The sequence below is a fragment of the Bos taurus genome, chromosome 9 (assembly GCF_002263795.3).
Source record: "Bos taurus isolate L1 Dominette 01449 registration number 42190680 breed Hereford chromosome 9, ARS-UCD2.0, whole genome shotgun sequence".
Lineage (NCBI taxonomy): Eukaryota > Metazoa > Chordata > Mammalia > Artiodactyla > Bovidae > Bos > Bos taurus.
The window spans coordinates 9,236,529-9,261,789 of record NC_037336.1 but is presented as its reverse complement, the minus strand read 5'-3'; the positions used below and the strand labels follow the sequence as shown (position 1 = coordinate 9,261,789).

General features: G+C 41.7%; 1 protein-coding gene across 1 annotated transcript in view; it reads right to left on the bottom strand.

Moving 5' to 3' along the window:
- The window catches only part of COL19A1 (collagen type XIX alpha 1 chain), a 431,873-nt gene that overhangs the window by 36,212 nt on the left and 370,400 nt on the right, over window positions 1-25,261 (bottom strand). Inside the window, exons 34-43 of the mRNA XM_015472743.3 lie at window positions 24,510-24,563; window positions 23,091-23,144; window positions 20,909-20,953; window positions 18,570-18,620; window positions 18,441-18,485; window positions 17,995-18,021; window positions 12,662-12,715; window positions 8,795-8,839; window positions 1,782-1,826; window positions 1,617-1,679 (exon numbers count right to left, since the gene is read on the bottom strand). Coding sequence (XP_015328229.2) covers window positions 1,617-1,679; window positions 1,782-1,826; window positions 8,795-8,839; window positions 12,662-12,715; window positions 17,995-18,021; window positions 18,441-18,485; window positions 18,570-18,620; window positions 20,909-20,953; window positions 23,091-23,144; window positions 24,510-24,563 — 483 coding nt within the window. The remainder of the gene's footprint in view (window positions 1-1,616; window positions 1,680-1,781; window positions 1,827-8,794; window positions 8,840-12,661; window positions 12,716-17,994; window positions 18,022-18,440; window positions 18,486-18,569; window positions 18,621-20,908; window positions 20,954-23,090; window positions 23,145-24,509; window positions 24,564-25,261) is intronic.

The following is a 25,261-nucleotide window of genomic DNA, read 5'->3' as shown; positions in this document are numbered from 1 at the left end:
AAGGTCTGTCTGCTTCCACCCTGCTCCCTATGGTCGGCTCTCTAGGCAGGAGTTAGAGTGGTACTTGAAAATGCAGTCTAGTCATTTCCCTACCCACTACAAATGCTCCAATGGGTCTCCGTCAGACTTCAAATGAAACCCAAACTCCATCCCTGACTCAGAAGTTCCTCTCAGTCTGGCCACTGCCTGCCTCTCCCTCTGTGTCTTTCCTGCTGTCCTTCAGCTCACCTCACTCTTGACTTTGTGCCTTCTGCCCTTCCTTCAACACAGAAGGTTCTGCTAGCCTTTCCTTTTTCTTGAAACAATGTCCCCTGTCCGCACCTCTGCTGTCTACTTGACTTCCCCATGGCTTGAGCTCTCCTACCATACAGGGTTTGCTCCAATGCTGGATGCTGTTTGACTGCCCTATTGAAATGCTACTCCAGGGCTTTACCCTGCTTAGGCTGTCTTCTACCTGAATCATGTGTGTTTGTTTCTGGTTCGTATCCCTACACTAGAGTACAAATCCAAGGAGCTGCAGGCACCCACAACAGTGCCTGGCATGTCCTAGGTGCTCAAGAAGCATTCACTGACTGAATAAATTGCTTTTTGCATAACTCCCTGGGAATGTGATGGCATATGAGAGTGCCTTACAGGGGCTGGGATGGGGAGTTGGTAAAAGGCAGGGGAGAGGAGGTAGAGATTGAGACTAATGTTAATGGACCGTCTTCCATGGCAGGCACTGGACATCGCACCATGTCATGTGACCTCAGTGACTCACAAACCCTTGGCGTCATATTGCAAACCCAGATCTCCCTGACTTTAAACTGCATATACTTCCTGTTTTTTTCACGTTGCTTCTCTGGGGAGATGGTGGCCAGGGGATGCCCCAACCCTGAGGTTTCACAGAGACTGATCAGCCCCCTGAATTCTGTGCTGTTTGGTCACCTTCAGCCCCCCTCTCCTAACAGTAGCCCACTCCCACCCAGTCCATGACACAGAAACAAGCAGAGGGAGCAGGGACTTCTATAAAGAGCACCCTGTTTATTCCTCTATGCCTCCCCTCCCTCAGGGCCCAGCACACCCTTAGCACATAGCAGGGATGAGCTGAGTATATGTTGACTTGAACTGAATCAATCAGAATGACTGTTACAACGTCACATCAATATTATGTCTCAGTAGCCAAGAGCTCTTTTAGGACATGAGTGGGTAATGTTTTTGGCAGTGATTAACGAAGGTGTAAGAACAAGTCCACAGATAAAGGAGGGAACGTGGAGACAGAGCCTCTTTCTACTGTAGCTCCACACACAGGTGTTAAATCTGCGAGTCTGCTTATTTCAGGATATGACAGGCCATTTCATTTTTCACTCCGCTGAGAACATTAGACCTAAGAAATAATGAGTCTAATTTCCTGACACTTAAAATAAAAGGCCTCACTGTTCCCATGGTGATTTAAGACATACTCACAGGGAGCTGGGCCCTCAGGGAGAACCACATCCCAAGAAGCCATTGGCAGACCTGCTGTCACTTCCTCAGAAACTCTGTATTCAAATCTCACTTTCTGAGGTGACAAGTAAAGAGGCTGTGCTGAGAACTTTTCTTAAAGAGGCAAATTTTAAATAATGAAAAAGACTTACAGGCTTTCCTGAGGGTCCTTCTGGTCCAGGGAAACCTATGTCTCCAACAGGGCCTCTCTCCCCCTGTAGACATGTCCACAGACAAACATTAGTTGCCAATAAAAACTTTAGAACTGCTTTTGGTAAACACAAGGACAACCGCTAAGTCAGAAACAGGCAACTCACCGGTTCTCCTGGAATTCCTGGGGGGCCTGGGGCTCCGGGTTTCCCCTGAGGAATCAGATTACCAGGAAATGTTAGGAGCTAAATTACTGAATAAGGCCACGTGTTTTCCTTCCACACCCGTGTGTGTAGCGTGTGCTGCAGGTGTGGCTCTACACTGATGCGCCATCCCCGCTGGTCAGAGTCTGTGGACCACACTCCACTGTGCAGATAGGAAGGCAGTCCCTCAATGCATGTGTGGGTGTGTGGTGGGGGATGGGGGGAGGGAGGATAAGAATTATGAAAATGCTTTCATCAGTGTTTTATAGTTTTCTATATATAGGTCTTTTGTTTCTTTAGGTAAATTTATTCCTAAGTATTTTATGAATTTTCCTTGGAAGAAAAGCTATGACCAACCTAGACAGCATATTAAAAAGCAGAGACATTGCTTTGCCAACAAAATTCCGTCTAGTCAAAGCTATGGTTTTTCCAGTAGTCATGTATGGATGTGAGAGTTGGACTATAAAGAAAGCTGAGCGCCGAAGAATTGATGCATTTGAACAATGGTGTTGGAGAAGACTCTTGAGAGTCCCTTGGACTGCAAGGAGATCCAACCAGTTCATCCTAAATGAAATCAGACCTGAATATTCATTAGAAGGACTGATGCTGAAGCTGAAACTCCAATACTTTGGCCACCTGATGAGAAGAGCTGACTCACTGGAAAAGACCTGCTGCTGGGAAAGATTGAAGGCAGCAGGAGAAAGGGAACAACAGAGGATGACATGGTTGGATGGCATCACCAACTCGATGGACACCAGTTTGAGTAAGCTCCAGGAGTTGGTGATGGACAAGGAAGCCTGGTGTGCTGTAGTCCATGGGGTCACAAAGAGTCAGACATGACTGAGCAACTGAACAGAACTGAAGTATTTTATTCTTTTCATTGCAATGGTGAATGGGATTGTTTCCTTAATTTCTCCTTCTGTTTTTTCATTGTTAGTGTATGGGAATGTAAGGGATTTCTGTGTAATCTTTCCTAGAGAATGTTCTTGTACACTTGAGAAAAAGGTGAAATCCATTGTTTTTGGGTGAAATGCAGTGCAGATATTAATTAGGTCTAACTTGTCCATTGTATCATTTAAAGTTTGTGTTTCCTTGCTAATTTTCTGTTTGGTTGAACTATCCATAGGTGTGAGAGGTGTATTAAAGTCCCCCACTATTTTTGTGTTCCCGTTAATTTTCCCTTTCATACTTCTTAGCATTTGCCTTATGTATTGAGGTACTTCTATGTTGGGTGCAAATATATTTATAACTGTTATATCTTCTTCTCGGATTGATCCCTTGATCATTATGTAGTTTCCTTCTTTGCCTCTTATCATGGTCTTTATTTCAAAGTCTATTTTATATGATATGAGTATTGTTACACCAGCTTTCTTTTTGTCTCCATTTTCATGAAATATCTGTTTTCAGCCCCTCATTTTCAGTCTGCATGTGTCCCCAGGTTTGAGATGGGTCTCTTGTAGACAGCATATTGTCTCTTGTAATGGATACAAAACAAAACCCCTGTTTCATTTTTGTATCCATTCGGGCAGTCTTTGTCTTTTGGTTGGAATATTAAACCCATTTACATTTAAGGTAATTATTGATAAGTATGATCCCATTACCATAAATGTAGAAATATACCATGTTCGTGGACTGGAAGAATCAATATAGTGAAAATGAGTATACTACCCAAAGCAATCTGTAGATTCAGCACAATCCCTATATCAAGCTACCAATGGTATTTTTCACAGAACTAAAACAAATAATTTCACAATTTGTATGCAAACACAAAAAAACCTTGAATAGCCAAAACAATATTGAGAAAGAAGAATGGAACAAGAGGAATCAATCTTCTTGACTTCAGGCAATACTACAAAGCTACAGTCATCAAGACGGTATGGTACTGGCACAAAGACAGAAATATAGATCAATGGAACAAAATAGAAAGTCCAGAGATAAATCCAAGCACCCATGGACACCTTATCTTTGACAAAGGAGGCAAAAATATACAATGGAGAAAAGACAAGTGTTGTGCTAGGAAAACTGGTCAACCAGTCAACCACATATAAAAGAATGAAACTAGAACACTTTCTAACACCATACACAAAAATAAACTCAAAATGGATTGAAAATCTAAATGTAAGGCCAGAAACTATAAAACTCTTAGAGGAAAACATAGGCAGAACACTCTCTGACATAAATCACAGCAAGATCCTCTATGACCCACCTCCCAGAGTATAAAAACAAAAAAAAAAACCAAATGGGACTGAATTAAAAGTTTTTGCACAATGAAGGAAACTATAAGCAAGGTGAAAAGACAGCCTTCAGAATAGGAGAAAATAATAGCAAATGAAGCAACTGACAAATAATTAATCTCCAAAATATACAAGCAGTTCATGCAGCCCAATACCAGAAAAACAAACCCAAACAAAAAGTGGGCCAAAGAACTAAACAGACATTTCTCCAAGGAAGACATACAGATTGATAATAAACACACAAAAAGATGCTCAACATCACTCATTATTAGAGAAATGCAAATCAAAACCACAATGAGGTATCATCTCACGTGGGTCAGAATGGCCACCATCAAAAAGTCTACAAACAATAAATGCTGGAGAGGGTGTGGAGAAAAGGGAACTCTCTTACACTGTTGGTGGGAATGCAAACTGGTACAGCCACTATGGAGAACAGTGTGGAGATTCCTTAAAAAACTGGAAATAGAACTGCCATACAACTCAGCAATCCACTGCTGGGCATACACACCGAGGAAACCAGAATTGAAAGAGATACATGTACCCCAATGTTCATTGCAGCACTGTTTAAAATAGCTAGGACATGGAAGCAACCTAGATGTCCATTGGCAGACAAATGGATAAGGAAGCTGTGGTACATGTGGTACACAATGGAATATTACTCAGCTATACAAAGGAATGCATTTGAGTCAGTTCTAATGAGGTGAGTGAAACTGGAGCCTATTATACACAGTGAAGTAAATCAGAAAGGGAAACATCAATACTATATATTAACACATATATATGGAATTTAGAAAGATGGTAATGACAATCCTATATGCACGGCAGCAAAAGAGATACAGACGTAAAGAACAGACTTTTGGACTCTGTGGGAGGAGGCCAGGGTGGGATGATGTGGGAGAATAGCATTGAAACATGTATGTTACCATACATGTTTGGTATGTAGATGGCCAGTGCAAGTTCAATGCATAGGCAGGACACTCAAAGCTGGTGCCTCTAGGACAACCCAGAGGGATAAGGTGGGGAGGGAGGTGGATGAGGGGTTCAGGATGGGGGGATACATGTGCACCCATGGTTGATTCATGTCGACGTATGGCAAAAACCACCACAATATTGTAAAGTAATTATCTTCCAATTAAAATAAATTAATTTAAAAAAATTTGAAAATACTAAACAAATGTATCTTCATTTCTGGGAACCCCTCTTGTTTGACAGGCAGCTCTTCTTTACCTTAGGGAAAGGAGGGCACAAAGGGTCATAGAAGTCCTGCTGCTGCTGCTGCAAAGTCGTGTCACTCGTGTCCGACTCTGTGCGACCCCATAGACAGCAGCCCACCAGGTTCCCCTGTCCCTGGGATTCTCCAGGCAAGAACACTGGAGTGGGTTGCCATTTCCTCCAATGCATGAAAGTGAAAAGTGAAAGTGAAGTCGCTCAGTTGCGTCTGACTCTTCGAGACCCCATGGACTGCAGGCTACCAGGCTCCTCTGCCCATGGGATTTTCCAGGCAAGAGTACTGGAGTGGGGTGCCATTGCCTTCTCTGATAGAAGTCCTAGACTTTGAATTTCACAAGAAGGTTTTTGCATTCATAGTAAGATAGCCTGAAAAGAAGCATGTTTGATTTGCAAAATGTTTTTGTTGGAAAGGAGAGGACAAAACTGGTCTGACCCAGCACAGAAGGCCTGGAGGACTGAGGGCAGAGACATTGTGGACCAGAGAGACCTCTGAGACAGAGCAGAGTAGAAGATGGACCAGCACAGGTAGCAGTGGGCTAGTATCCAGACCAGGCCTGAGGATCCTGTCCTTGAGGAGCCATCTCCTGCCCCTTGAACCTCATGTGGATGGGGATGTTGGTGTGGGGCTGAGACCACAGAAATCCCAGCAGGTTTCCAGGGAGGGAAACCTGGGCTTTGTCTCTACTTGCTGTATAGAACTCTTGGCAGGTCCTTTGGAGGTCAAGAAGGCCCCTTGGCAGGTCAGCGATGGCTGAGTGGTGAGGCAAGGCAGACACAGGCCTGAGATGGCATCCTGGCCCCCCCACTTCCCAAGTGCAGCAGGAGCTCCTGGAATCTCCTGGACCTGAGTTGGGGCATGTGTTAGAGCTGAGAAAGCCAGTGTTCCAAAGGGCCTTGGCATGGGCTCAGGGGCACAGGGAACTCGCACCTGGAGCTCCAGATGAAGATCCCAAAGGCCAGGCAGTGCCAACAGGGATCTCAGAGGACCTGGGGAGGGCACAGTGCCCCAGGGACCCACCTGCTATCCTGGGAGGGAGCAGAGGAAGAGCCAAGGGAAGGCCCTGGATGGCCTGTTTACACACTAGGAAGGGATAGACTTCTAGGCAGAGTGGGACTGGGCCCTTGATTCTCAGCAGAGTTCTGTATGTGCAAAGCAAGTGAACATCCTTGCTTCAACCAGAACCATCACCTTGAGTTTTTTTTAAATTGTTGTGAAATATATATAACGTGCGGAGAAGGCACTGGCACCCCACTCCAGTCCTCTTGCCTGGAAAATCCAATGGATGGAGGAGCCTGGTAGGCTGCAGTCCATGGGGTCACTAGGAGTCAGACATGACTGAGCGACTTCACTTTCACTTTTCACTTTCATGCATTGGAGAAGGAAATGGCAACCCACTCCAGTGTTCTTGCCTGGAGAATCCCAGGAATGGGGGAGCCCGTGGGCTGCCGTCCATGGGGTCGCACAGAGTCGGACACGACTGAATCGACTTAGCAGCAGCAGCATACATAACTTGAACTCCACCATTTTAACCATTTTATGTGTACAATTCAGTGGCTAAGTATACTCACACTGGTGTGTAGCTATTTCCAGAATCTTTGAACTATTTCATTTTCTGAGCCACGGTAAAGTCCAGTTATAAAAAAATAAAGTAACAGTTTTAAAACTTTTTTTATAGCCAGTTTTATATATATAGCATGCAATTTTTTTTAACCCTCCCCCATTTTTGTAATTGTCAGTTAATCTTCTTAAAGACAAGATATGAAAACTGCATTTTAGGTAAATATATTGGATCTACCCAAACAAGTGGCAGGGCAGCCTCTAGTTTCAATCATGCTGCATCCTTCAAAAATATTCTTGGAATTATTCATTTGGATTGTCTTTTGAGTCTGTCACTGATCTTTTAAATACTTCAGTGGTTGCTAGTATTTTTCCTTTTATGGCAGACTTAGTTGAACATAATTTATAGTCCCACCTGGATGAATACAGTGACTTAGTTGAACATAATTTATAGTCCCACCTGGATGAATACAGTAGGGCATTACACTTCACCATACCATGTGGAAACAAAAACAGGGTGTGAATATGAGAGATGCAGGTTGTAAGGGGACCCAAGGTGATCCCAAAGGCAGGTGCAAATATGTTGCTAGGAACAGTAGGGAGCTGGGGAGAGTGGGGAGGAATGGGATTAAGTGTGAGCCAGTTTTCAAGAAGAATGCTTTCTGGGATAGAAACTCTTGCATGGCATCACTGACTCAATGAACATGAATTTGAGCAAACTCCAGGAGATAGTGAAGGACAGGGAAGCCTGGTGTGCTGCAGTTCATGCGGTCACAGAGTTAGACAGGACTTATTGACTGAACAATAAAAACCCTGCAGTGCTTGCTAAATAAAATATTTTCATGTGACTTTTACAATCATACTAAGACTAGACTTGACCTAAAACAGCTAAAGAAGGGGATGTCATCCTCCATACAGGATGCCTCTCTATGGAGTGTGTTAGCCACTCAGTCGTGCCCGACTCTTTGCAACCCTATGGACTGCAGCCCACCAGGCTCCTCTGCCCATGGGATTTCATAGGCAAGGATACTTGAGTGGTTTGCCATGTGGACGGGTCTTTATTTTTTGTTGTTAGGTTCAACAATGAAACAGAGGGAAGCAGAGTGGCTTCTGGCCTTTTGAGGGATGGAGTGAGGGGATTGTTGGGAGGCTCTGGGTGCTAGTGGGTGTTGGCAGAGGTCAGTGGGTGGTGCAGAGATGTTAGGGCCCTTTCTTGTCTTCCTCATGTTCCTGCGATTGAAGTACAGGGCTTCCACTGACTTTCCTACCCTGGCTCATCCTGCAGGGCACCTGGTGAGGATAAATGGGCTCTTATTCATAAAGCCTGACCACAAAATTTTAATTAGAGCATCATGAATGAAGATCAAAATGATCCCTAGGGCTCCGAGAAATGATTTTAACCTTTCCTGGAGCACTTCCTATTCATTTGAAAAGACCTTGATGAGATTTAAAACATTTGACACCAGAGAGCAACAAAAATGATTGAGAGGCTTAAAGGGCTAGTTTATGAGGAAACATTAGCAGCAATAAAGCTCCGCTAATAACACCAGGCTGAGGGAAAACTCAGGCAGATGGCAGCTTAATACGAAGATACTGAAGCACATTGCCTGAGGATGAGAGCTCTGCCTTCTGAAGATTAAGAAACCTTGAACTATTACAAGAATAGAGAAACCCAACAAGCTTCTCACAGCTATGTGGTACTGACGCATTAGCACAGGTAATGGCTTTCCCTCCCCACGTGAAAGTGAGTTGGGAAGAAAAAAACAAAGGAAAAAGTTTAAAAGATGAAAATAAAGACAGGAGCATTCTTGAGGTGGGAGAGGAACAGATGGGTTAAAAAAAACTTTTTGGGGGGATTTTGCTTCTTAAACTGCGAGTTTCAGGAGTCACCCTGTGCTCCCAGCCCTTTTGGCGGTTGGCACCCGTGAGAACAACGTGAGATAAACTGAACTCACCGAGATTCCTGCCGCTCCCGGGGGGCCTGCCGGCCCTCGATCTCCCTGAAAAAAACATGTACTGCTTAGAATCAAACCCACTCAGCCTCCACTGCCAAAACTGATGCTCAGATAATGATTTGGATTTGGTAAAGCTTCTTTTCGGAACTTTTAAATGTTGTCGATATTAGCTGGTGTGAAGCTAGAGGCCAGATGGGGAAAGGACAAAATAAGAACTGCAGTCAGTGGAACCTACTAAAGACTCCTCTCTCTCTTTTTTCCCCATAATACCAAAGCAAATAATAATACTAATGAAAATAAGCATTCATGGTATCATTTCTGTTAACCTATTCTTTAAGACAGAACCCCATAATACTTACAGGTAAAATTAGCCAATACATTTCTTCCATATATTCAAAAGTAACTTATTACCAATAATTAAAAGACTAAGACCTTGAATGTCTTCTGAAAAGCTTTCAATAGATTCATCTCATTGGATGTAGGGTTAAAATGAATGTGTTTAGAACTAAGGATTTTGTAGTTTCTCCTCATGAGGCCAATAAGAAGACCTCTGGAATTTCTCTGAACAGTGGAATGACTCAACCTTTTTTCCAAAGGCAGTGTGGTATTTTAGATAAAGCTGACAAGGCTAAAAATACTTATGGTTATATATGGGGCAATAAAATGGCAATTTTTGTTGGGCAGAATCGACATTAAAAAACTTCGTAAGTTCACTGAGGGACATAAAAGAAGATTTGATTAAACGGAGAGAGATGTTTTGTTCTTGGAGGGCAAGACAGCGCTGTAAAGGTGTCATTGCGCCCAAACTAATTTATAAATTTAATGCAATTTTTACAAATTGCAGCTTGATCAAATGATATTACAGTTCACTTGGGATAATAAATATACTTGAGGATAAGAGAAAAAGTAAAAGAAGAATAATAAAGACATTAGCAATACCATATTTCAGCATGCAATAAAGCTATAATAATTGAAATATGGAATATTGGCCCAAGATTAAGCAGTATATCAATGCAATATAACAGCAAGTTCAGGAACAGACCAACATTTACAATAGGGTTTTAGTAAAGAAAGGGCTGTATTATTCAACAAATAGTGCTAATAATTGAATAATTTCTTTGAAAAAGTCTAATTCCTCTCTTTGCATTATACTCCATATAAATTCTGTAAGATTAAACATAAAACTGAAAGGCAAGGACCAATTAGGATAAAGACTCCATCATATAATATAGAAGTAGTGTCTTCATTATATAAACCGTAGCTACAGTTAAAAAAAGAAAGAACTAGTATAAAAATGGGTGAAGGACCTAAACAGATAGTCCTCAGTTCACTTTGCTCTTTTAAACTGCAGGATTTTTACCCTGGAAATGAATGGGGCTTTTCATTCAATGGAAATATTTGCATATCTGATAAAGATGAAGTTAAGAGGGCTCCTGTCTGATCATATGGTCCTTCCAACGATTGGGTCTCACAGTACTTTGAATCAGTCTAATTTAATTATCTGGCAGAACTCTTATTTCCATAATTATACCTGAGACCTAATCAAAAACAGTATCTCTCTGTAACCTCCACTGCCTGCATTCCAAGCTTGGACCACCATCTTCCATCATTGTAAATCACTCCCTTGAGTACCTTGAACCCCCCAAAATTTTGATGTCACAAAGACCTCTCTACCATCCCTGGTAGAAAAGTTTTCATGCTCCTTCACTCCCTAGATGGCCCCTCTTACTTGTGTATCTAGTTTAGATCCCATGGTCACTGGTTAGAATCACTCCCTATATATACTGCTGGCTCACAGTTCCATCCGCACGTCTCTCACTTATTTGTCAAAACGGGAACTCGTTTAAACCCAGCTCCCCTCCTGCTCTGTGCGCATGGACACAATCTCACTGACTGGTTTCATTTCAGTTCATGACCATGAGTCTCGAGGGGCTTCTGCTCAGCCACCACACTCTGTGGTTCCTGGACTTGCCCTCTCGTAGAAGACCTTTTCCTCAAACTTCCAAACTCTTCTCCCTACCTCACTCTCAGATGAGACCTCTGGTCCCTGCATCTCAGTCTCCCTTGTTCACCCCCTGCTTTCTTCCTGATCTTAATATTGGAGGGCTTCAAGGCTCAGTCTGTGATCCTCTCCTCTTTAAAAAAAATCTACTGTCATTCTCTTGGTGATCTTTTCCAGGCTCTTGACTTTCAGATAGCACCTATAGGCTTACACAATCAATTTATATCTGCACTTGGACCTCTTTTTAAACTCTACACCTTTCTATTGTACCACCTACTCCAGTACCCCCACTATGCTGTCTAGTAGATAATTCCCATAATTGGTCCCATGTCCAAAATTATACTATGGATCATTCTCATCCTACCCTCTCTGAACAGACTCTGTGTAGAGCTTTCCTCATTTCTGTTAATAACATGCCATCATCTCAGGTGCTCAGGTCAAGCACCTTGGAGCCATCCCTGATCTCTCTCCAGATCCCGTCAGCCCTATTGCCCTTCCTTCACAACATGTCCAGAGCCTCAGCCTCCTCAGGAGCTCCACTGATTCTGCTCTTGTCTGAGCCAACACCACTGCCCCATATATGGGCGTAGTCTGTGTCTTCCCTGTCCCATTGGGCTTCCCAGGCGGTGCTACTGGTAAAGAATCCGCTTGCTAATGCAGCAGATATAAGCAGATATAAGAGACATGGGTTCGATCCCTGGGTCAGGAAGATCCCCTGGAGGAGAGCATGGCAATCCACTCCAGTATTCTTGCCTGGAGAATCCCATGGACAGAGGAGCTTTCCTTACACTCCAGCTGCAGGTATGTCACTTTTCTACTCAGAAGCCACCACTGGCTCCATATTTCACTCAGAGTGAGAGAGAAAGTCTTTACGATGGCTGATAAGCCTCTTTATTAATTAGTGCTTCTCAAACTACCTGTGGTGAAGGAGCAATTTACTTGCTTATTGATTTTCTAATGCATCATGAACCAACGTGGGTCACATGTTTGCATATTATGGCCATGTCAAAAGTCAAGTTGTTTACATGCTTGCTCTCCATCTGTGTGCTTACCCTGCCTCCAAACCCATGACAAAACTTGCAGACTGGCCCTGGTCCTCCATGGGCCAGCAAGCAGCACTGCTGGGCAGGGCTGCCCCTCACCTCCACCCCACCTCTCTGACCTGATCTCCTAGCATGCTTCCCTCGCTCACTCGCGGGTCTCCTTGAATGTACAGGATTGTTCCCATCTCAGGGCATTTAAGACCTTCTTTTTCTAGTTGTATATATTTAAGGTATACAGTTTGATGATGTGATATACATATATATTGGTAAATGATCACCATAATCAAGCTAATTCACATCTCCATCACCTCTCACAGGTCACTGTGTGTGTGTCTGTGTGTGTGTTGAGAACACTTAGCAAATTTCAAGCATACATTTAGTATTGTTACCTAGCATCACCCTGCTATACATTAAATCTCAAGAACTTACTCATCTTGCCTGGAACTTTCTTCCTTCTGGCTTCAGGGGTTTAGCTAACTCACCATCCCCCCACCCCTTCCAAGTCTGCTTAGTTCCTGATTTCTCAGACCACCTGATTTAAAATCACACCCTCCCCTTCTGCACTCCTGATGCCCTTTAATCGCCTCTACTTTTTCTTTCTTTCTACAGCACTTACTAACAAGATTATTAATTATTTGTATTTATTCTCTTAAGTTTCTGTATTTCCCGCTTAGAACATAATTTTCACAAGGACAGAGATTTCTGTCTATTTTGTTCTCTTAGGTATCCCCAAACCTAAAACAGCTCCTGGCCCAATGGTAGGTGCTCAGTAAACATTTTTGAATGTTGAACTGGTGAGCACACGCTGAACCCTGCACTTACCTTTATACCAGGAAATCCTTCTAGTCCTGGCAACCCCATTGCACCAGGTTCTCCCTGTTAAATATGAACATAAGAACACAAAAGCAACAATCAAAGGTTTTTAAATCATTCATTTCAAAAGCAAGGATTTTTTATTTTTTTGCCTAGAAAGTACTCTCTCAAATACTGATTGGTAATTTAGCAAGCAAACAGTATGCTCTCTTTTCAAGCATCTGTATTCTTGCATTTGGTATTTGAAAATAGTTAGAAAATAAAGCTATTCCCTGAAGTATGAGTATTTTTTCTAATTAACTGTTTTTATTCTGATTAAGAATCTGCTCTGAATGAATTCCTCTAGTCAGTGATAACTCCAATTTCAATAAGAGATAGAAGAAAAGGCTGGGCTTTAATAAATTTGCATTTGTGAGGTACCTAAGGATTCCAGATTGTCAGAAAACAAGACTAAAGATGGAGCCCTCAAACCAAAGTTTATCATCCCTCAATATTCCCTGGAGCTGGACATGAACTTTGGCGCTTCAGAGGACAGCCCCAGGGGCAGTTACTGCTGATGGGTCACTGAGAGGAGATGAGTAAGCCTTTCTATTAAAAAAATCTGTTACATATGCTGCTGTATGGTCACAGCTTACTGTAAACTTTAGGTCCTCAAGGAACCCATTTAGAAAGGTTAGGGCGAAGGAAGCTGCTAACTTATAACAATAAACATTATGGGTTTTAAATTAAGAGAGACTAAGTGGGTTGACATGGAACAACAGACTGGCTCCAAATAGGAAAAGGAGTACGTCAAGGCTGTATATTGTCACCCTGCTTATTTAACTTATATGCAGAATACATCATGAGAAATGCTGGGCTGGAAGAAGCACAAGCTGGAAGCAAGATTTCCAGGAGAAATATCAATAACCTCAGATATGCCCATGACACCACCCTTATGGCAGAAAGTGAAGAGGAACTTAAAAGCCTCTTGATGAAAGTGAAAGTGGAGAGTGAAAAAGTTGGCTTAAAGCTCAACATTCAGAAAACAAAGATCATGGCATCTGGTCCCATCACTTCATGGGAAATAGATGGGGAAACAGTGGAAACAGTGTCAGACTTTATTTTTCTGGGCTCCAAAATCACTGCAAATGGTGATTGCAGCCATGAAATTAAAAGACGCTTACTCCTTGGAAGGAAAGTTATGACCAACCTAGATAGCATATTCAAAAGCAGAGACATCACTTTGCCAATGAAAGTCTGTCTAGTCAAGGCTATGGTTTTTCCAGCAGTCATGTATGGATGTGAGAGTTGGACTGTGAAGAAAGCTGAGTGCTGAAGAATTGATGCTTTTGAACTGTGGTGTTGGAGAAGACTCTTGAGAGTGCCTTGGACTGCAAGGAGATCCAACCAGTCCATTCTGAAGGAGATTAGCCCTGGGATTTCTTTGGAAGGAATGATGCTAAAGCTGAAATTGCAGTACTTTGGCCACCTCATGCTAAGAGTTGACTCATCGGGAAAGACTCTGATGCTGGGAGGGACTGGGGGCAGGAGGAGAAGGGGATGACAGAGGATGAGATGGCTGGATGGCATCACTGACTCGATGGACATGAGTCTGAGTGAACTCCGGGAGTTGGTGATGGACAGGGAGGCCTGGCGTGCTATAATTCGTGGGGTCGCAAGGAGTAGGACACGACTGAATGACTGAACTGAACTGAAGTGGTTTGATTGTTGTTGTTCTGTCACTAAGTCGTGTCCAATTTTGCAACCTTGTGGACTGTGGCATACCAGGCTTCCCTGTCCCTCACTATCTTTCACAGTTGGCTCAAATTGATGTCCATTGAGTCAGTGATGCTATCTAACCATCTCATCCTCTGTCGCCCCCTTCTCCTTTTGCTTTCAATCTTTCCCAGCATCAGGGTCTTTTCCAGTGAGTCAACTCTTCATATATGGTGGCCAAAGTATTGGAGCTTCAGCATTAGTCCTTCCAATGAATATTCAGGGTTGATTTCCTTTAGGATTGACTGGTTTGATGTCTTTGCAGTCCAAGGGACTCTCAAGAGTCTTTCTTCAGCAACACAATTTGAAAGAATCAGTTTTTCAAGCCTAGCCTTCTTTACGGTCCAACTCTCATATCTGTACATGACTACTGGAAAAAGCATAGCTTTGACTAGACGGATCTTTGTCAGCAAGGTGATGTCTCCATTTTTTAATATTGTTTATGTTTGTCATAGCTTTCCTTCCCAGGAGCAAGATTCTTTTAGTGTCAAGGCTGCAGCCACTGTCTGAAGAAATTTTGGAGACCAAGAAAATAAATCTGCCACAATAAAATCTGTTTTTCCCTCCTATTTGCCATGAAGTGATGGGACCGGATGCCATGATCTTAGTTTTTTGAATGCTGAACTTCAGGCCAGCTTTTTCACTCTATTCTTTCACCCTCATCAAGAGGCTCTTTAGTTCCTCTTCACTTTTGGCCATTAGAGTGGTATCATCTGCTTATCTGAGGTTGTTGATATTTCTCCTGGAAATCTTGATTCCAGCTTGTGATGCATCCAGGCTGGCTTTTCGCATGATGTACTCTGCATGTAAGTTGAATAAGCAGCCTTGATGTACTCCTTTCCCAATTTTGAACCAGTCCATTGTTCCATGTCCAGTTCTAACTATTGCTTCTTGATCTGCATACAGGTTTCTTGGGAGACAGATTAAGTGGTCTGGTATGCCCATCTCTTTAAGAATTTTCCACAGTTTGCTGTGAACCATAAATTAATGTTAACTACAAATATATTCTCAGGACACTGGATACTTTCAACATAATCATATAGAAAATGTAGCTTTCCAAGTCCATTCTCTATAAATGTCCATTCTCTATAAATTTTTGCATGCCTAATGCTAATCTACTTCAAAAATACTACCAACACTAACTTCTATTATGAGTTATGATATTGTCCTTATTATGAGATGCTTAATGAGAAGCATATGATCTGGATACTTTCTTTGCTCCAAAAATCTTTTTAGACATCTACCAATATGTAACCTGCCAATCAGAAAAAAAGATGTTTAGATTCTATTCTGCATGAAGCTCTGTAATAGAGGCCTTGGGTCATTGACAAAGGAAATAAGCTCTTTGATTCTCCTTGTTTATATTCTCAGTTATCCTTAAGACAGAGGAATTGGTTGAACAGTGCTCAGCCAATCAATTGACATTTGTTTGAAAGTAGCTAATAATAAATATTTAATTGAAAACCAATTATAAATTGAATACCAAGGGAATGAAATGGATCACTTCAGGAAAGAATAAATTCAATCAGGGTGATTTTTATCTGCAATGTTTCACTGAGAAGATTAGAGACAGTGATGCAGATCTGGTAGCCTGGGGTTTGAAGGAGGCTGGAAGAGTAAATCTTCCCCCAAAGCCCCAAGGGGAGTTTCCGTTGTCTATTCAGTGACCTGGTAGCTCAGCTGGTAAAGAATCCACCTGCAATGCGGGAGACCCTGGTTTGATTTCTGGGTTGGGAAGATCCGCTGGAGAAGCAATAGGCTACCCACTCCAGTATTCTTGGGTTTCCCTTGTGGCTCAGCTAGTAAAGAATCCACCTGCAAGGGGGGAGCCCTGGGTTTGATCCGTTGGTTGGGAAGATCCTCTGGAGAAGGGAACAGCTTCCCACTCCAGTATTCTGGTCTGGAGAATTCCATGGACTGTATAGTCCATGGGGTCGCAAAGAGTTGGACACAACTGAACTTCACTTCACCCTATTCAGTGACCTGTGATTCCACCATTCTTGGCTTATCTCTGTGGTATGAGGTAGTATTTCTCTACCTAGGGGCAACTGGTAACATGAATTCCAAAGGAATAATCTAAAGTTTCATCTAAGATAAACCTGAAGGAGTACACAGTGGTTAATTTCATGATTTCACATTTTATGATTCCAATTTTGTGCTTCACCCACTTAATTCACGCCTCTAAAAGCAAGGAACAGCCTTCACTTAGTGTTTATTCTTTATCCTTTGTGGCAGCTAAGAAAAATCAAAGCCTCATCTCTTCAGATTCTACTCACATCTACCTACATTTTTGTTACCACCCACTTTCCAATCCAAATAAATATAACTTATCCTTTCTTATTATATGTTTTTCTCACCTAATGAAAAAACTTTGGTGTTTTGGGGAAGGCAGTGAGAAGGCTGTGTGCTCCTAAATGATCCAGAAGGGATGTGTGTGTGTGTGTGAGAGAGAGAAGGAAATACCAAGAAGAAATTTTTATCAATAAGATGAAAGAAGACCAATAGTCGAATGAAGGATATAGTGGATTAAAGCATTAAAAAATGTTACAGATAAAGAAAGCACAGCATGAGTAACAAAACAAAGGAAACTCCCACATGACATATTTGGAAAATGCTTCTAACTGGGTTAATTCATGATTTTAGGGGAAAACAAATCAGTTTTTAACTGCCTAACAATAACCACAACAAAAAGCTCTTTCATGCACCTCCTTTGAAAATGTATTTAGATGTGAAAAGATTGCTTTTTATGGCTGTCCTGCTTGTTTAAAATGTATCCATCTAGTTTTACCAAACTCCACTGTAACGAAAGGGCCTTCAATCTCTTCTCACAGCAATGGAAAGTGCTTTGAAAATTTATATCGGTTTCAGGTACATCTGAGTTTCAAGCATATATCCAAAGGTCAAAGTACAGAGAAATGAAATATGAAGGACAGAGCATCTGCTTGTAAAGGACATGACAGATAAGTCAGCCAGGGAATAAAAGTAATCTAACTGCATTTGGCAGAACTTTTCCAGGGACACCTCGTGGTTGAGGAGGATGCCTGACCGCAGTCATCATCCTTGTGGGGCTGGAGGACAGGATCTCTCCCCAGGCGGAGGGTTAACCTCCCGACACATCACTCGCAGTAAACGGGGTTATCACAGCTCACCAAATCTCCTCCAGAAAAACTGCCTCAGACTGAAAGTAAATAAACAGCCCCTATCTCTGTTGTCGTTGTTGGGAGCTATGGCAGACATCTTAAAGAATTTCTTTTCAATAAATATTTTTCTTTCATGATCCACTAATATTTTTCTTTCATGATCCACTTTCATGATCATCAGAATAGTTCTATTGGAAGAAAATGCTCTATTTCTCAGGAGCTTTATATGTATCTCTTTCCAGCCCAGGGTGATTTCTCCAAATGCACTGATGGGGGAATGTCAAGGGCAGTGACATCAGGACTGAGGCTTTCTGAGATGAGGAGCGGGCCTGCTGCCTTCATGCTCACTGACACACATCTCAGAAGGAAGGCATTGCTCCTGAAGCTCTTCTAAACACTAATAAAGATGTATTTTCTAAATGACACAAAACATGGGAATATACATACCACTGGGCCAGGATCGCCTTTGGGGCCCTGTAAGAAAAATGTGAGAAGTCACCTTGAAAACAACGACTGAAGCAAAATCACAAACTATGAAGAATTTTTGTCCAATTTGCTTTAATACATGTAAAAATATGTGCAAGCCTTGCTTTGCTACCGTTTGGATTTGAAGCATAAGATGACGAAATCTAACTTGATAGAACTCCCATGATGGCGATCGCCTGGACGTTGATTTAGTTCTCAGATTTCCAAAATGTGACATCTCTACGCATAATGCAATTCTTCTTTATTTTGTGTACAATCTTATTATTATTGGTTTCATTTATTTCCTCCCGCAGAACATTTTGGTTATATTTCTAATGCATAATTTTCAGTGACCTTAGGATGTCTTTTTGTTGTGTATATGTGACTGTTCAGTGAAAATAGGCTTCATGATAAACAACTATACTCACAGGGGGGCCGGGGGGCCCTGGGTAACTGGGAGCGTTCACACCTCCCTTCAAAAGAGAAAGAAAAAGGTGAGAGAATTTGTAGTAACCTGGAACCATAAAGTGACTTTACATAATTAGAAAAGTAAATACCTGGATTTTATATAAACTGCTCATTCCATTCCCTTCATTGAATGGTACACCCTTGAGGAGAAATGAGATATTGAATTATTCTTTTACGTTAACAGTGAGAGTCTCTAACTTTGTTGTTTTACCAAATGATATTTTTCCTATTCTATTTTAGAAACTGAGCTTAATGCTATCAGTAAAAATAACAGTGTTTCCATTTTTGGTTTTTCTAAAGCAAATGTAGAGGAAAAAATCCCAAAGGCATGCGAGCTCCACCTGGAGCACACACACACACTGTCTGCAGGACTGTGATGAATGTACTGATTTGACAGATGACACACTAATGTATTCAGAGGAAAATATTATTTGCTCATTAAAATTCAGTTTCTGAATTGCCTATTTATGCTAACTGTTTACAGCCTGCTGACCTGCAGGCCATAATACAGGAGTGCTGATGAAGATGTGAATAGGGAACAATTTGGCTACTGAAAGGTAATTTTTTCCCACAGTCTTTTCATACTGAATAGAAAATTAAGAGAAACAGGGGATACGATTTTATACACAACCCTGTGTGGATGTACTACAAAATTATATACTTTACAACAATAGGGAATAGAAACTTCCTAATAAAATTGATCTGTGAATCAAGTCCCAGGCTAACACTTTAAAGAGAACTCATTTGAGAGGCTTTCATAGTCATATATTTTAGCATTCAGGAAAAATTTGCACATGAAAATTTTAGTTCAGATCTTTTAGCCTTTTTTTTAAAAAAAAAAAAAAATCCCCATAGAATCAATAACTTGCATTTTCCTTTACTGTGATTTCCACATTTTAGCTGCAAAACTGAAGGTCCTTCATTGCCCTGCTTTTGGACCATGGTAGCCAGCAGTGCTCAGGGCACGTGACCTGCGTGCATCCTGCAAACACTTGTGAAGGAAGGAAAAAAGCTTTGTTCATTTATTCCTTTAGTTCTTCACTCATCCATTTGACAATTCAATTCAGCAGTTTGACAAATGCTGAATGTCTACTGTATATAGTCCTGGAGGGCAAAGGATACTTTTGTCTGAGATTTCTAGGGCCAGGGTGGGAGGGTTCCCAGGAGAGACAGCATTTAATTTGTTTTGAAGAATAAATAGCTATGGAGAATCCAGGTGGGAGGAGGAAGGGCGATTTCTTAAGTCCATTGTAAAATACAGGTCCCCTTTGTGGGCTCCTGTTGCAGTTTGCTGTGCTGTCCACTAGGGAGGGAGTGCATTTTAGTGTTTGAGCCTCAGGTGCTGTCTGCCCTGCTTCCGTGTCAAGGGAGAAGGTAAGTAAAATGAAGAGCAGGTTTAGGAAAACAGATGCTGATGTCTTCACTGAAGTGTGCAAAGCACACAGACAAGCAACCTATCTTTGTTGTCTTCGGAATCTCAAGAAACTTACCAATGGAGAAAGCTAAGACATAAATCGGCACAACAACATACACTTCCTTTCTTTTGCTTTTTGGTGAAGACGGTATTTCAGGTGATGACTTGGGCCATTTCAGGGAGTTACCCAGTTTTCCTGGATGTTTCCCTTGTATATAAGAGGTGCACATGTTATTAAACTTTCGATTATTTTTCTCCAAAAAAAGTCACAGATGACTTCTGCCCGCTTTGGGTGAGTTTGGCTTCTTAAACTCTCCCTCTGAGGCCAATGGGAAGGAACATTCGGCGAGATGGAAGCTGAGATGCTGTTCAAGCGAGACCCCACTTGAGGGCAGACTTGCTCCAGGGAGAGGCACCTGTCTTCTCCCCAGCCTCCTGACAACATCTGTCTCAGCCCTGAGGAGAACACTGATGGCCCTTGTACATTTCATTCACTAAGCGCTGTATAAATAGAGTTTCCTAGCATCTCAGGCATCATGGATAGTAATAAACACACACAGCACAACACAATTTTTCTATCATCTCACAATGCTGGAAGGGATCTCTTTATGGCCCCTCTATTTTCCATGAATGAGGCTCATTGAGGTTAAATGACTTTTCGAGCATCCCCTCGGCAGGAAGTGGTGAGTCAGGCACCCCCAGGTGAACTGAGCCCACAGCAGGGAGGCCCACAGTATGCAAACCTGAGTGCTGTGCCTCAGGGCTGAGCTCACAGGGAGTCAGAGCTCCCCAAGCCATACTGGCTGCCATTCAAATTCATACATAAAACTCAGACGACTTTTATCCTTGAAGTCCAACACCTTTACAAAAGGCTTCCCCCCCACTTTTTCCATTATGATATGTTTATTGCAGGATACTGAATATAGTTCCTTGTGCTAGACAATAGGACTTTACTGCTTATAAAAAGCCTCAAGGAGAAGCATGCATTTATGTTTTAAACATGAAACGACTCACAGGTGGTCCGGGCGGTCCAGGTCTCCCAGGGGGCCCCTCACTGCCCTGCGAAGGGTAGACAGACCAACATCAGTGACAGACGTTTCTACCCCAGGTTTATGAACCAGACATTCTGAAACTGATATGACTTGCCATTTTGTCAGCCTTGCAAAGTCTTATTCAGCTCGGCTTTTTTCTTCACCTGGGGAATTACTAGCCCACAGGAAAGTTAAACGTCTTTTCCCACAGGCATTCAGATAGATCTTCAACGTTTGACCCCCATGGACAAAGCTTATTTTCAGATGGAGCCAGGCAACCAGGCGATGAGGTCCTGGGCTTTGAGCGCAACTGGGGGAACTCTCCCCACCTCGGGGTGCAAAGCAGACTTCCTGCAAGTGGGGATGGCTCAGGGACTCGGCTCTCTGGGGCAGATCCTCACCCCACCACCTTCATCTTTGGGGAACCAGAGGGGGCATCCACATACTTTAACTAAAGTGGAAAATAACAATCTGAGTTGTGTCTGCAGGGGGAGAAACCTCTCTCACTACCCAAGTTAATGTCAGGCGTGTCCCCTTGAGCAGAGGTGACCGAGGGACAGTGCTATTTAAAGGAAACATTCTATACAACATAAACAGCCTCAGACATTCTGCTTCCAGGCAAGGCAGACTGAAAACGACATCTTTGAAAAATGAATTCAAGCTGAAACTTGAAACTTGGGATTTGACTTATATTTTTATAAAACATAGGCTGGTTACTAGTCCATGATAAGCAGAGGCACGATACTCCCTTTGGTGTCTTTAACCAGTTCTTCCTGTAACTGCTTTTTTTTTTTTTTTTTAAAGAATAGCCTCTAACAATCTCCTAGTCTCTTGATTATCAGGGGCAATGGCAAGAAATGGTTAATTAAAGAAGAATCAGAGAGTAAATTCTTACTTATCATGCTCAAGAATTTTGAGGGATTTTAGTCCATTTTCATAAATTTGATGGGTTTCATTTCAATCTCCCCATTTTTTTCATTATAAACCAAATAGTCATATAAACCTCCTGATTGTGTCTTTATCAATAAAGACCAACTGTAAAGATTTTCTTGCCATGTATCTCCCTGAGGCTGAGTAACAATGAGTGTACTGCATGTTTCTCTCTAAGACAAATCAGGTCCTGCAGGCTGCCGGCAGAGCCCTTCAGAGAATTATGTCATGGTTCTCCTGAACTGCAAGAGGACAACAAACAAGGAAAACATGTGCCTACTGAAAGGACTTTTTTTTTTCTGGCACAATTTTCATTCTCGACTGTGGCCCAAAGCTCATCTCTGTGTGGAATTCCCATTAACCTCAAAAGGCAAATCTCCAACAGAATAATTTCCATCAAGAACATGGAGAAAAGGCTGGTGGGGCTGGGCAAACTCCCTAGGATGCTATCAGAGAAAAATGTGTGAGACTGTCTAGAATATGCACACGGTCGCTTTTCAATTTGGGGGAGGGGGATTCCTCTGCTCTTTGATGCCATTATGCCCATTGTGGGCATTTCGGGGTACGAGCCACTGAAGCGGCTCATGGATTCCTGATTCTTAAATTTCTCGAATCTGAATAGTTAGTCCACGTGACTCAGGTGCTGGCTCTATCACACTGTGGTGGGCGGTGGTGGGGGGCTTCAGATATTAAATCGGGTACCGTGTGAACTTCCTGCTGAGACCCCTCTTTTGCTGCCCTTCCCTGCTGACTCATTGACTGGACTCCCCATGAAGCAAGCTGTGATGGTTCTTTATAGGACTTCCCCTATGACTCTCAAAGGATGAAACTTGCAGATTTCCTCAGCAAGCCCATCAGTTACTGGAATCCTGATGCTGAGAGCTGTGAGCTGTTGGGAGCCTTGGCACCTGTGGCTGGAGGCCCCGATACTACCCACCTTCCTACTATCGTCAGGAGGTGGCTCTCGCCCTGTTCTTCACACAGTGGATGCCCAGGACCTAGTATACAGCCTGGAGCTGGCATGTGGTACCCACATTCTATTCATCCTTTTCCCTGGGAGCATTTCTCTTGTATTCAGACCAATTTCGGGACCTCTGTCCTTCCAAGCCCCCTTCCCTGACACCTGTCCTACTTTGAAGCTTTGCTTGATTTTCCAGACTTTCTCTAAAAGTGGTCTTACCTTGCATCCACCCCAAACCCTGGTTTGGACAGTAAGTGAGATTTTCCCTCTGTACCTTGTCACCCTTTGTTCCCATGGGGCCAGGGTGTCCCGTTCTTCCTAATAAGCCCTGTAAAACACAAAACTAAGTTTGTTACCGAAACAACAAGAAAAGCCAAGCATGTTGGAAGTTGGTTGCTCAAACTGATACATTTTGAAGGTCATTTGATCATAATTAAATCAGTCCTATAAGCATATATTTCTTCAGGCTGATACTGCAGCTGTATCCTGCTGATAAGCCCTTGGAAGGAAAAAATTTGTATTTGTGGTCGCTTTTTCACCTTGGCCAACCACATTTAATGACCTTAATTGGAACCTTTTAATACATTTAAAAATTTAGCCTTGCTGTTTAAATGGCAATTTACATAACATTATGCCTTCCAAAATGAGCTATAATTTTGGTAGTGATCAACATTTTAATACTTCATAGAGCAGAATTAACAAGGTGCATATTGAGTTATGCGATCTGCATTTTACCAATGGAAAACAAAATTTAATTTAAAATCTTTTTTGAGAACAGTTAGCTATAATTTCCATGATTCCTTTCACAATTTTTGCTCTTAACTTTTAATTTTAGCCTACAATTTAAACTCAGCTTTGTTCAATATAACTGCGGTGAAAGCATGAACGGTAAAATTTTCATTATGGCAAATCCATGATTCAAAACATTAAGGATCATGATTACATTCCTACATACCATTTGCATAGGAACTCTAAGGAGAGGAGGATTGCAAAAATTGAGGCTTGAATAGGATTGCTAGATTTAACAAATAAAAATACAATATTTGGGATAAACATGCTATGAAACCATTTATTTATATGAAATTAAAATTTAACCTTAGATCCAATATTTTAACCAGCAACCCTAGTTTTGCACTCTGCTTTATGGAGAGATTGGGTTTAACAGGTGGGAAAAGAAAAGAGATTTCTGTTTTAAGAAAACAGAATACCTAAAGACACAAAGAATGTGATACTGTGTTTGAGGGACAGTGAAAAAAGGTGCCAACTAAAGCAGAGCATATTTTAATTCATAAAGTTGAATAAAATGAAATTGAATCTGATAATCCCTGACCCATTTTTTTCTTTTCCATCCAGAGAATGAATTCTTAGTTTATGGTGCTTAACATGTAAGGTGTAACCATCTGAGTATCCCAAAGGTCAATGCCAAAAAATTATAACTAAAAGAGATAATGTTCTCTTCTATATCCAACTTCTATTCAAATTGGCTTGCTTAATCACAGACAAGTCTCCACAACCCCTAGCAGCCTCAGGTAACACTAACAAAAATCCGAGACATCAGATGCTACTTTTCCAGGCAATGCTTGAAAAATTTACATGGAGGAATGGAGAACAAAAAAGCAAGGAGGAGTATTAGTTCATGGCATCATCTCAGCAGACACGAGTTGTGAGTGAAACAGTTGTAGCAAATACTTACAGGCGGTCCTGTAGGGCCAGGAGCACCTGGAAGGCCTGGAATTCCTTGAAGACCCTAGAAGAGAGAGTTCCTGCCATAAAATCTGTTATCTCATTGGAAACAAAGCATTTAGCTCAGCAAATATTTTGACTATTGAAAACAAAACATCTATGTTGGCTAATCAAGAAACAAGGTGTTTGTCATGTGCAAAGACCCACTTTCTAAGAATAAGGATGTTGAGCTAAAATGCTGTGGCATGCATGGCATCTGTAATGAACATAATTTAATGTGTTTGATGATTCATTGAATATTTTTGATCTCACATTTCACATATCCTCAGAATCATCAATAACATCTTTGAGAAGCCGGCACTGCTAAAGCATGAAAATACAAATTTCAGAGGAGCAGAATGCCATCAAAGAAATACATGATTACATGAACACTTCATTCAACTAGTGGAACAATGGAATCTGTGTTATGATATCATATTTAGTTTAGCTGGCCAGTTCATTTTGAGAAATTTGGCTCATCAGTGAATTTAAATTTGGAATCCTTTAGTGGCTTAAGCATAAAAGTGAACACAAAGCCTCTCTTGCTCTGTCTTAGATTTGTAGCATCATGCTAGTTACACTGGATACATTTATATATTCAAGGAAGAATTGCAAAGATTAACTGATAATTTATGTAATTGATTTGCTCCTTTATCAGATACGTCAGCAACAGAATATTATATTTAAATAAGCTCAAAATATGAACTATTTCACTATTAAAAT